The sequence below is a fragment of the Penaeus monodon genome, chromosome 6 (assembly GCF_015228065.2).
Source record: "Penaeus monodon isolate SGIC_2016 chromosome 6, NSTDA_Pmon_1, whole genome shotgun sequence".
Classification (NCBI taxonomy): Eukaryota; Metazoa; Arthropoda; class Malacostraca; order Decapoda; family Penaeidae; genus Penaeus; species Penaeus monodon.
The window spans coordinates 1,403,068-1,416,731 of record NC_051391.1 but is presented as its reverse complement, the minus strand read 5'-3'; the positions used below and the strand labels follow the sequence as shown (position 1 = coordinate 1,416,731).

Genomic DNA, 13,664 nt, shown 5'->3' with positions numbered 1-13,664 from the left:
GTAATGAATTCTGCTGAAAAATTAATTCAGGGAGTTTGTACATCAAGAATAGAAAGTACCATCAGTAAGAGTGAGTTCAAACGACAGAAGGCCCAAGAGCTTGAAAAATTTGACGGAGAAAAGGATGTATGGACAGTTCATCAGGGAAATACCGGAGGAGGTAGGTAAGGACAAAACCTGAAATTGTTTAACCAGAAGTGATTTAAAAGTTGAAACAGAGGCGTTGTTATGTGCTGTACAGGAGCAAGTGATCAGGACAAATTATGTAGAACACCACATTGATAATAGTATTGACAATCCCCTTTGAAAGATGTGTGGAAAGAGAGGAGAAAAGTGTACAACACATAATAAGTGAATATATGAAATACAAGAGACGCCATGATAATGTAGCAAAATTAGCTCAGAAAGAATACAAGAGACGCCATGATGATGTAGCAAAGAGAATTCATTGTGAACTGCGTAAGAAAGATGGTATGAACATAACCCAGACGGAACGGCAGAGAATGAAGGTGTAAAATTGTCGTTGAACATAGATATACAACGTGATAGAGGCAAGGAGGCCAGATATTGTCATACTTGATAAGAAGGAAAAAAAACGTATAATTGTGGATATTGCAGTGCCTGCCGATGGAAGAGCACATGAAAAGGAAAGCGAAAAAGTAGATAAATACCAGGACTTGCGAAGGGAAATTGGAAGACAACAGGCAATTGAGAAAGGTGCAGGTTGTTCCTGTGGTTGTTGCTGCCCTTGGAAGTGTGACAAAGGAATCTGGCAGGTGGATTGTAAAACTAGGGACACCGGGAGATGTCGGAGCTATACGAAAGACTGCCTTGTTAGGAACTGCAAGGATCCCGAGGGAAATGTTTGAGATGTAAGAGAGAGATTATCTCTTGGTCATTCGTTATGGCCCGCCTGACGGGAGGAATGACGGCGATTCCAACAGCCAGAGCATTTTCATTATGATGATGATAATAATAATAATAATAATAATAATATTATTATTATCATTATTATTATTATTATTATTATAATTATAATAATAATAATAATAATTATTATTATTATCATTATTATTATTATTATTATTATTATTATTATTATTATTATTATTATATTTTTATTAAAAAATATAATAATAATATGATATAATAATAATAACTAATATAATAATATTATTATTATCATTATTATTATTATATATGATAATAATAATAATAATAGTAATAATAATAATAATAATAATAATAATAATAATAATAATAATAATAATAATAATAACAATAATAATAATAATGATAATAATAACAAAACAACAACAACACTGATAATAATGATAATGAATGATAATAATAATATTATTATTATCATTATCATTATTATTATTATTATCATTATTATTATTATTATTATTATTATTATTATTATTATTATTATTATTATTATTATTGTTGTTATTATTATTATTATTATTATAATTATTATTATTATTAGCAACAAAACAACAATAATAATAATAACAATAATCTCGAAACAAAAAATCACTATGAAATAACAGACACAAGAAATGTCTCCCTAAATAAACCGTTACTTTAACCGTGATTTTTGGTGAAAGCAATGAAGGGAAAAATCAGGGAATCCTCGCGGCAAAGTCTGGAAAATCCGGTACCTTCCGATGACACCATCTTCCTTTGACACTGTTTGGGCACTTTAATGTCCAAAATACGGAAATGGCTTTCGAGGTAAAGTAAACATGTTAATCAGATGTTTTTTTTTTTGTTGTTCTTGTTCTGTTTTTTTGTTTTTGTCTTTGTCTTTTTTTATGTATTGTTGTTGTTTTGTTTTGTGGAAGAAAGGAGTGGGGGGGGAAATATCGTTATATTAAAATGAAAATTGATATATTTTGGGTGGAGTTTAGAATGAAAATCACCAGTGAAATAGTACCGTAAATTTTATTAAATTACTGTCACTGTCGGACTTAATACTGAAGCTTAATTCTTAATTAGGACACAAATGACTGGAATGGAATTACCAAATACACAGCACCTGTTCGTTAACATTTATGCAAACAAAACGCGTAAAAAAATATGTACAACTAAATGAAGAACCAGTAAATCATTTTCCTTTGACTTTGGTTAATCAACTTAACACATGGACTTACACGATAAACAGACACATTAACTTAAAACATGAACAAACGATGGATCACCTTGAAACAAGTATAGCCACGGTGTGTTGACAGGTACTCACTACACCTGTTAAAGTAACAACGGGTGTCACTGTGCACTGTTTGAGTTAGTTTGTGGAGTGCTGACGACTGATGAAAAGGTTCACCAGATCGAGTCTTACAACTACTTACGTCATCTATCGACTCCTGCTCTTATATTTTCTTTCCTCTCTCTCTCTCTCTCTCTCTCTCTCTCTCTCTCTCTCTCTCTCTCTCTCTCTCTCTCTCTCTCTCTCTCTCTCTCTCTCTCTCTCTCCATCATCAAATCTGTCCATTACCTCCTTATGTTAATTAGTACATGATAATAACTAACCCAGGTGAATGAGCAGCACGTCAACTATTGAGCAGGTACACATTTTCCCACGTAGGAAAATTCATGCATCTAGAGAAAGATTCTTAAATCTAAATTCGTTATTCTTAAAAAAGGGGAAAAATTGCATTAGAACAATACCAAATAAGTATAAGTAAATGACTAAATCATACACTATGGGTGAGTCAAAGAGATCATACATTGCATTACAACCACCTCGAGTGTCCCTCTGCATTACTCAAGTACAGTACAATATATCCCAGTGTCTTCCGCGGCATACAAAACTCATCTCGAGCGCCACGTCTCAACCACGCGAGGACCCGGCATTTCAAAGCACCAGGCATCTCCCCCAGACGACACCATAGCACTATCATTTCAGGTAACTTCGGCTGATGAGGGCCAGGATCTAAGCCCTAGAAGAGTTCCCTTTGCGAGGCCCTGAATAAGGACATGTAGGGCTCGTAGAGAAGGCTGGAGTGCAGCTGATCCCGAAGGAGAGGGCTGTAGAGGTTGTCGATGGATGAGGCGGCTGACGTGACGGCCACTGGTAGGGTGGGTAGGTTTGGAAGGGACTGCAGACTCGGGAACGTCGACAGGCTGGGTGACAACAGACTGGAATTGGACTGTGGAGATATGCAGCATTAGTTACTGCCTTCTAAGTCTTCTATATAAGAATTCCGAAAAGCATACTCCGGGTATTTTTGCACAAATGACTGAGAAATTGCACTGTAAGTGGATTCGTTTCTCGAGTAACTTATTACAAGACAAGCAATGGACTAGAACATAATGCATAATATAAGAGTGACCGGCGAAGATGTTTTTTGTACATAATGAATACCCACTTCCTTCAGTGATTCTATCGTGTAGTAAAATCATAGCTTCCCTAACAATAACAAAAAGTGAATCCTCATGAAAACTTAATCGTATGTCCTTCAAAGTTGTGCGATTTTTCCTTTCTCCACGCTCAAAGGAAGAATGAAGTTACATTAGGGAAAATATAGGAAACCCTGTATTAAAGCCATACACCAGATGCAGATCCGGGATCCATCAAAGGAAGGGGGAGGAGATTTACCATAAGGGGGGGGGGCAAAGACCGAAATTTCGAGTTACTGAGGTTGGGGTTATGGAGGGGGTGACAACTCTCCTAGTGGGGATTTTTAGCGTTTCAAAGTCCTGTTTTCAAGTATACTAATGCTGATTAATGCTTAGCAGTGAGTAGAAGTTTTAATATGAAAAAGCCAATTTATACATGTGCATGGAAATTCGCCAATAACTAAAGGCACTTATAACTTCAGGCGACATTTTGTTATTCTTATATACTTATATTATAGCTAAAGTTAATCTCACATTTCGGAACATTTTGTATTACTCTGTTTAGGGGAAGCAATTTACCTCTCTAGGAACTGCCTTCAATTCTTAGAATACGTTCAAAGCAATCGAGGAAAATGACACGCCTCTGTTTTCCGTTTTCATTTTTTCCCAACGCCATACCAGCACCACCCTCCTTCCCCCATGGCTTCGGCAGGTCCTCGACGTGAACCCTACCTGTTCAGACGTCGAGTCGGAGTTACTCTGCGAGGTCTGAGTGAGGTCGTAGTACCTCATGCGCTGCTGAATTTCAGGCTCACTTGTGTTGAACTTGTAGATCAGTTTCGTCCCGTCGATGTGGAACAAAATCCCGCGCTTGTAGTAGGTCCTGTAGGGATATTTGCACGTGTTAGTTATCTGGAGGCGTGGCAAGAGCAAAAGGTTTGAGCAAGTTGCAAAGGTATCGTCAGTCTAAATCGTCTTATGGGAGGTTCACTAAGATCACATCTTCCTAAAGAGAATAATAATAATAGTAATGATAATAATAATAATAATAATAATAATAATAATAATAATAATAATAATAATAATAATATAATAATAATAATAATAATAATATAATAATAATAATGATAATAATAATAATAATAATAATAATAATAATAATAATAATAATAATATAATGATAATAACAAACTCTCCCGCCTATCGCATCTATCGCCTTGTTCGTACGATAAGAACGCTCATATCAGTGAAAAAAAAGAGTAAGAAAAAGGCCGAAAAAAAATCAGTTAGTCACTTCCCGACACAACTTGTATCCTGTGTTATATACGATGTTTTATCTAAATGATTGTGGTCTTCCTGCTTGCGTCCTGCTCTGGCTTCTGGGTGAAGGAAAATTAACGCCGGTCTTGATACGGACTGAAAGACCACGTTGCTGTGCGCGTTTCACGTTGAATTAGGACGAACGTTTAGAAACGTTTGGGGAAAGGGAGGGAGGGAGGGAGGGGGTGGGAGGGAGAGAAGAGCGTGGCAGGAGTAAATGGACGTGAAGATAGAGAGAGGAAGTTGGAGGGAAGGAGAACTAGAGAAGAATATGAATGGAGGGAATAACGAGACAAGAAAATAAATGGAAGGAATAACAACGAGACGAAAAAAATGGAGAGAATAAAGAGGAAAAAATAATAATTAAAGTAATAACAAGAAGACGAAAAAAAAAAAATGAAATGAATAGCAACAGGACGAAAAAAAAAAAAAAAAAAAAAGGAAAAATAAACAAATAAACTAAGGGAACAACAAACGAGACAAGAAAAAGAAGAAACAAATAAAACGAGAACTCAGAAGGATGTGGTCAGAGGTCCGAAATCTGACTGACTATCATAGGATGAGGAAATGCATATCAAATGCGTGGTGATGTGCAAACATGCTAATACCGACGGGGTTTATTTTATCTACTTATTCGTATACCTTGCGACCATGCGGGAAACCACACAAGAAGCGGAGAGGAGAACCATGCTCGTGCAGGTCATGCGTTTGTAGAATGGTTTAAAGACAGAAGGTAATTTGGCCTGTCTGTCTGTATGTGTATGGGTGGATGGATGCATGTCTGTCTGTCTCTCTCTCTCTCTCTCTCTCTCTCTCTCTCTCTCTCTCTCCTCTCTCTCTCTCTCTCTCTCTCTCTCTCTCTCTCTCTCTCTCTCTCTCTCTCTCTCTCTCTCTCTCCCTCCCTCCCTCCCTCCCTCCCTCCCTCCCACACAAAAACCCTTCTAGACTTACCTCATTCCTCTCGACATCTTCTCATAGTTCATATTACTGTTCTTCCTGGCCATCCCCCACAGCTGGGCCACCATGTCAGATTCCATGATTCTGTAGTGGCTAGTATTAGTCGAAACATTCCACGCACCAAGGATTATGACATACAGTACAGTTTAAGTGTTTCCCTCATGTTACTACTACTACCGTGCTGATGCTTACTGTGACCGTGCAGAACTACTTTGTCATTATAATTTGGGGTCATCTATATAGGATGCTACTGGCTCTCATGCTGTATGTGTTTATCTTCATGCATAGTGAAATAAATAGATAAATCAATCAAAATCTAAATACAATGAGGCATACATGCTTATCTATGGTTAATCAATTTAAAGTTGCAAAAAGGGAAACTTAACTATTCTAAACAGGTAGGTTGTTTTAGATGGATAGAAATAGGGGATTAGGGGATGGATAAAGAATAATGGGAATAAGAAAGGTAAGATGTGTGTGGAAGACCAGGATGTAGAGAATTAATTGAATGAAAAAGAAGGTGATGATACGGTGTGCAGTGCGTCCTATCTCAGGAATTGAGAAACTGGCAACTCACCCCAAGATCCTGGAGCACGCATTTTTTATTATTTATTTTTATTATTTATTTTTCTTTTTATTATTATTATTTTTTATCATTCTTATCAGCTGACACTTCATACTCATGTACAGTTCAGTTGCTTTTCACTACTTATTTTTTTCAATTTCTCTCTCGAAAATGATTTGGCGAATCAGAGTGCTCCTGGCTGAGTTGCCCGTTTTTCACTTTTCTGTGACTGGACAAACTATTTTTGACTTTGAGTTGATATTTAGACAGAAATATCATATGAAAAAGAGAAGGATATTTGCTAAAACGATAGTTAACATGAGATACCCAAGATGAAAGTGTTACCCAGGTGACGTGTTTGGACGGAAAAAAATATTCAGTTTAGCCGCATCAACGAAGCCCTTAAATTGGGGAAACTTCCTGAATTGCTAAATTTCTACCCTGAAAAAAAAAAATAATGCATCTAGTATATTGAGGAGTCTTCGTAGATAGGGCTATGACTGATGAGACAATAAAATAAAATGACACCCAGAATGTAAAAGATAGGAAGGACAGACAGGTGGGCGGGCATGAGGGTATGAGAAGACCTCTACTTCGGCTCTCGCGGGACTTACCTGAAGATGCCGGCGGGGCGGTCGAGCCAGCGGATGTAGATGGGCGAGTAGCGCGGGTTGTGAAGGAGGTCAAGGAGGAAACGCCACAGGAGGACGCGTGACCCGGGGCTGGGGGACACGCCGCTTCTGCCCGAGCTGGTGCCGCCCACGGAGTCTGCGGGGAGGTATACGGGCGTCAGTGGGGATTTTTTTTTTCTTGGTTTGTTTGTTTTTGTTTTAGTTTTTGTTTGTTTGTTTTTCGTTTAGTTTCTTTCATTTATTGGTGTGTTTGTTTGTTCATTTATATCTGAGAATTTCGGTATTGAATGAATGGGTCTTTTCTTATGCAGGGATTGCCACGCGGAGTCCTGCGAGTGGCAGCGCTTACCCGTGCCGAGGGCGGGGAGGTTGGGCGTGGTGGGCGTGGAGGGCGTGGAGGGCGTGAGCGGCTCGAGCAGTGACGACCTGGAGAGCGAGGAGGTGAAGCGCCGCTTGTCGTGGAAGGTGGGCGATGCCGGGAGGTCGCCCTTGGGAGAGGCCGGGTTGGAGGTCGAGGCCGAGGTGGTGGGGTGCAGGAGACGCGAGGGCGGCACCAGGCTCACCCCGCCGGCGCCCTCCTGAGGACGGGACAAACCGCGTCAGTCAAGGTTCTTCTCAAGGTTTGTATCTGATTCACTGCATGCATCAGCCCTCGCGACGGCTGGCACGCATGCCCCTTGCCGTCCCACAGTACCAGCTAAGGACTCACCTTGTCGAGCGAGAGGTCACTCGGCGCCAGGTCTTCCCCCAGGGGCGGCGCGGACCGGGGCGGGCTCGGAGGGTCGCCGGAGAAGAAGGGACTGCCATGGGGGCGTGGTTGGGGCGGGGCGGAGGCGGGGGGCGTGCACCGCGAGGGGAAGGCGGCCAGGTCGCTCTCGAGGGCGGCCGGCAGCGGCTCGCCCTTGAAGCGCTTGCTCACCTTCAGGATGGCGTCGAGGGGAGAGAAGGGGACATTATACTCATCTGTTCGCTTTCCTTATCATATAGAATTAGAAAGCAACGGACGAGGTTTTCATACGATGGTTGAAATAATTTTGCAATATACAGGCGCCTGAGAGCTCTATTATAAAAGTGGAAGACGTGCAGGTCCTTGACGATCTATTGTCTATTAGCATTGGACTGGAATTTTACGAAACGTGATGGATGATAGGAGCAAATTCTGCACATTAATTGGAACACTTAAGCTTCCTCGATTTGTTGTCTGATCGATCATTTCTCAATTCAGTCATTCCTAAATCCACACATTTCCAACCCCTAAAGCAGGCAACAAAACGCACGGAACACAGAACCCAACAACCAAAGCCACGCTACGCATGTGACGCCCTTCCCACGCCCTCATACCTGTTCCTCAGCGAGCGAGGGCGAGGCGGCCGACCTCTTGGGCCCCGGAGAGCCTTCGACCTGCGTGGGCGTCGGGGGCGAGGACGAGCTGGCCGGGGGCGTGAAGGTGAACCTCTTGGGCTCCGACCGGAAGAAGCGCGATCGGTACGACGCCGACGCTGGCAGGCGGGAGGCGGCCGGCGAAGAGGGCGCGGAGGAGCAGTCCACGCGCAGGGAGGTGATCTCCAGGTCCTCCGCCAGCTGGGGGAGAGGACGCGGGTCAGACGGCGGGGGGAAGAGTCGCCTCATGACGTGATAGATATGGCGTAAATGTGTGTGGTTGTATAGCTTCTTAGGCTAGGATTTTTTTTTTTTTTTTTTTTTTGGGGGGGGGCTTTATTGTCTTTATTTACGGACTTTCTATTACTTCCAGGGCGATATATTACGTAAACAAACTTTATCCTAGGGACTTCCCTCCTCAAAAAAGGGGAAAAAAAAAATATATTGATATTATAAATATATTACGTAAACAGTCTTTGCGACGGACTCCGGGCCCTCTCGATCTCACCTTCACCACCTCCTGGAGCTCCTGAGTGGGCACGTCGACGCAGCCGGTGTAGCAGAAGGAGAGGATGTAGCGGAGGTGGCGGGGTTGTGCGCCGCGAACAACCACAACCGGATGTTGGCCGACTGGTACGTTCTTCAGGGGGGGCAGGAGCAAGGGGTATGTTATTCAGGAGGGAAGGGAGCAGAGAGGTACGTTATTCAGGGGGGAAGGAGCAGAGAGGTACGTTATTCAGAGGTATTCCTGTGTTGTGGAAGGATGTCGAAGAGTTTCAGGGTTTTGTTGGAGAGTGCGGAGTGGATTGCGTGAATTAGTGGATGGCTTTATGTGAGAGAGAGAGAAGATGGAGAGGGAGAGAGAGAGGAGGAGGAGATGAGAGAGAGGAGAGAGAGAGAGAGAGAGAGAGAGAGAGAGGAGAGAGAGAGAGAAGAGAGAGAGAGAGAGAGAGAGAGAGAGAGAGAGAGGAGAGAGAGAGAGGAGAGAGAGAGAGAGAGAGAGAGGAGAGAAGAGAGAGAGAGAGAGAGAGAGAGAGAGAGAGAGAGAGAGAGAGAGAGAGAGAGAGAGAGAGAGAGAGAGCGTATGTGTGTGTGTTTGTGTGTGTTTAATAATAACAATTATAATGGTAATGCTAATGATGATAATAACAACAACAACAACAGCAACAATGATAATGATAATAATGATAAAATAACAATGATAATAAAAGAAAATCTCACGCCCCCCACCACCACCAACCTGCAGGACGGAGCGGAAGAAGGAGCTGGCGGCGGCGAGGACGATCCTGTGGGCGGGGAAGGAGGCGCCCTTGGTGGCCAGCGTGGCATCGGCGGAGGCGGGGTCCTGCTCGAGGCGTGCCAGGTGCTGTGCCAGGTGGTTGCCGTGGCCCTCCCAGCGGACGCGGTACTCCTCCTCTGGCACGGTCGGGGTCGGCGTCGTCCACCTGCTGACGGGGGGAGGGGGGAGGGGGAAGGGAGGGAGGGGGTTACGTGTGTATTAGGATATTTCTTGTTTTTTTTTTGTTTTTTTTCAAAGGGGGTGCAAAAAATATATATTTTTTTTAAATTAGATTATTTACTTTTTTCTTTCTTTCTTTCTTTCTTTTTTTAAGGGTTTTGGAGAACTCTCTTCCAAAGAATGTTAAATCTTCAGTTTTATTTTTTTTTTGTTTACTTTTTCTCTTTCTTGAAACTCATTCTTTCGTCCGGCATTTTTATAAATCATCTTACATAATAGTTCGATTACATTTTTTTTTGTCAAGAGTTAATTCTTGTTAATTATTATTTTATTCTAAATCTATTCTCGAAAAGACCTAAAGGATTTTTCTTTTGCATAATAAACTACAATTTTTCTTTCTTGAGGAAAAAAAAATCTGTCATTTCTCCACGTACATGATAAAAAGAAATTATATATATATATATATATATATATTATATATATTATATATATATATATATATATATATATATATATATATACCATCGGACGCCATCGATACTAGAAATATTTTACAATTTTCTATAAAAAAAAAATCTCCCTTCTTCGTACACGCAGTTTGATCCCATTTCAAATCAACTTCTTGCCCAGCGCCCCTTATAAATACGCCTTAAAATTTTGACCAAACGTAGCAGAAGGGTTTTCCTGTGCCAAAAATCCGTCTTTTTGGATTTCGTTCAACCCAAGCATCATTTACCGCCATTTTCCATCTACCTTATTTCATACTAACTCGTCGTCCATTTTTCCCTAATAATTCTACTATTCTACATTTTTACATTTCCAGCTCTACGTGGATTATTTTACATATATATTTCTTTCGCTGAAATATTAATCGGATTTATATATTTTTTCTTATAGGGCGTCTGGTCTCAGGAAATGCGAAACTGGCAACTCACCCGGGCACTGGCGCACTCCGATTCGCTAAATTCCTCTTTAATTGTATTCAAGAGACAGCTAATACCTTTATTTACATATGATTGGGGATTTTAAAGACAAATGCACATTGCATTTCTATTGATTTACTTTTGATTTATTTATTCATCTTTGTTTTTTATCTATTTTACTCATTTATTTTTTTCTTCTTCTTTTTCAAAAGAAACGTGACGAATCGGAGTATTCTGGAGTCTAAGGTGAGTTGCCAGGTTTTTCTTTTCCTGAGTCTGGCCGGACTCATTTTCACTCTGCAGTTATCAGTTTCATATACATCATCTTCGTCTGAAATCTTATCAACATCCCGTAATAAACATTGCACAACATCACTAACTAAAGTACTTAACAAATTGTTATTCCAGTATTTGTTAGGTAAGACAACCTAGCGATTTACAACATTCCTTTCAGTGGAGAACCACATTACCTCCTGTTTTTATTTCAACAAAATTCAAATAGAATTAACTGACCTTCTACTCCTTCTCTCCGCGGATACATTTCTTTTTTTTTTTTTTCTTATTGTTATTTTTTTATCTTTATATTATTTTATGAGCAGATTCAGTTCAGTCCCGCAAATGTCGAGCTGCGTGTCTGTGGTTTATTTTGGTCGGTGTCCCGGTTCTAGTTGATAAACCTACACACATACACACATATATACGCATATGAATATAAATATGTGAATATAACTGTGTGTGTATGCGTGCGTGTGTGTATATATATATATATTTGTGTGTGTATATATGTATATGTGTATGTATATATAGATGTGTGTGTGTGTGGTGTGTGTGTGTGTGTGTGTGTGTGTGTGTGTGTGTGTGTGTGTGTGTGTGTGTGTGTGTGTGTGTGTGTGTGTGTGTGTGTGTGTGTGTGTGTGTGAGTATACATGTTGCAAATAATTCATGCCGAACAAATTGTAAATAGAACAACGAAGGGAAGAACAAGAACACAATAGGCCTTTTCGCTGCCTTGCTTCTTCGGGGCAAGAAGAAGCAATACAGCTTCGGGATATTCGTGTGTTTTCTTGTTCTTCCCTTCGTTGTTCTATTTACAATTTGTTCGGCATGAATTATTTGCAACATGTATACACACACACACACACACACACACACACACACACACACACACACACACACACACACACACACACACACACACACGCACGCACATACACACACACACACACACACACACACACACACACACACACACACACACACACACACACACACACACACATATATATATATATATATATATATATATATATATATATATATATATATATGTATATATATATATATAATTTTGCAATCTCGGTAAGGAATTCACTGCGATTCACTGACTCTCCGGAATCGAAATCTGTACTGAAACTATTCAAGAATGATATACGGCTGCTATCTACAAGACCCGAGCCTCAGCAGCTAGTGAGGTGTCTAAGCTCCACTTGATACCTCCTGCGCACAGTCGTAAAAGCACGCACACAAGCACGCAAACACACATCAACATACACATACGCAAACACACACGCAGAGAAAAACAAAGGACGCCGCCTGGTATTTAAAACCCTATTACAGGGGGGAGGACTCTCAACTAATGAGAATCATCGTGAATTCTTGTGTTATTTCCATCTTGAAAGCAGAGATTATTTTTCTCTTCGTGAGTAGTACATGGCGACAAAAGTGTTTTCCTGTTCGTGATGACAGAAGCGCCGCCACGTCCTACACAGGATGACTGTCGCGTGATAACAGGGTAACATCATACCCACTCACTTGCTCTCGTCTCCTTCCACACCTAAAGCCTCTCACTCTTGCGAAATGGAGACCTCGGTGTCTTTTGTTCATTACTGCCTTTTGGATTATGCGACGGGTTAGCGGCACGTTGCAGAAGGGTGGAAGGGGAGGGGGGAGGGGGGGCAGATAAGTGTAAAGATGCGTATCCGAGAAATGTAAGATTTGCAATTATGAGCGCCATTGGAATGAAATGTACTCAGCGCCGATTTGTGGCTCCACCTATTGTTCGTACCAAGACAAGAAGGCCGGGCGGGAAGCTCAACTAAAGGCCGCCTCATTCTTTGTGGCAAATCAAAAGAAAAATAAGGTATCTGGGTTCGATGATGGTACAAAATGGATACTCTAACCGATATTGAAAGATGGGGAAGCATGCGACACTATAACGACAAAGACTACGTGGCACATACATACATTTCTTTTCCTTCTTACTAGTAAGAAGTTGTCTCAGCTATATGTAGGTATGTGGACATGCTCGAAGAGAGACAGGAAAATGCGTCACTGTGTAGGAGGAAATTCTTAGAGTGAGCCACTGCCACTCTACAAGGCAGTCGGACTTTGCTTTGATGACACTAAAAAGTACGAATTTCTGCTTCTTATTTTATGGACATAAATGGGAGAGAGAGAGAGAGAGAGAGAGAGAGAGAGAGAGAGAGAGAGAGAGAGAGAGAGAGAGAGAGTGAGATTGAGAGAGAGAGAGAGAGAGAGAGAGAGAAAGAGAGAGAGAGAGAGAGAGAGAGAGTTACGTACAAGTAAATGGGAATATAATACTTAAAAAAAAAATTGTGCATGAACGAAATTCAAGTTCTTTAAAGTAAACAAGACAAACAATCGAAGACCACACAAATTCCCCAAAAGAACGGCCATTGTTGAGAACGATGGAAACGGACTTTCATTCTCGTTTTGCTTGAGAGTTTGTGAACGCGATCGATTTCTCAGTCGAAGTAAATATAATCATGAACCAGCGGAATACTTTATTATGAATTCCACTGCGTATTGCAATCGCGAATGAGAATCGGAGACACTGCTATTAAAAGAATTCCAAATGATTTCGAGATTTTTATAAGGTTTTAGATCCTATACCAGATTCGACACCAGAAGAAATTGTCAAGTAAGAAGTATCCATTGCAGTCTTATTGTCCCGTTTGCCGCTAGATTTTGGTGCAGGCAGAGCATACATATACATACACAGATATACGTATACGTTTATATGCATACACACACACACATACACATACTCTCTCTCTCTC

The 13,664-nt window shown here is 40.9% G+C and overlaps 1 protein-coding gene across 2 annotated transcripts in view; it reads right to left on the bottom strand.

Annotated features, from left to right (window-relative positions):
- Positions 1–2,383: 2,383 nt before the first annotated feature.
- The window catches only part of LOC119574131 (proline-rich protein 36-like), a 21,581-nt gene continuing 10,300 nt past the window's right edge, over positions 2,384–13,664 (bottom strand). The window contains exons 2-10 of one of the 2 annotated variants that reach the window (XM_037921211.1): positions 9,443–9,650; positions 8,711–8,842; positions 8,164–8,403; positions 7,532–7,741; positions 7,172–7,400; positions 6,805–6,958; positions 5,620–5,709; positions 4,081–4,231; positions 2,384–3,158 (exon numbers count right to left, since the gene is read on the bottom strand). In XM_037921211.1, coding sequence (XP_037777139.1) covers positions 2,949–3,158; positions 4,081–4,231; positions 5,620–5,709; positions 6,805–6,958; positions 7,172–7,400; positions 7,532–7,741; positions 8,164–8,403; positions 8,711–8,842; positions 9,443–9,650 — 1,624 coding nt within the window. In that variant the 3' untranslated portion in view covers positions 2,384–2,948. The remainder of the gene's footprint in view (positions 3,159–4,080; positions 4,232–5,619; positions 5,710–6,804; positions 6,959–7,171; positions 7,401–7,531; positions 7,742–8,163; positions 8,404–8,710; positions 8,843–9,442; positions 9,651–13,664) is intronic. The other variant, XM_037921212.1, reaches the window with a different exon arrangement.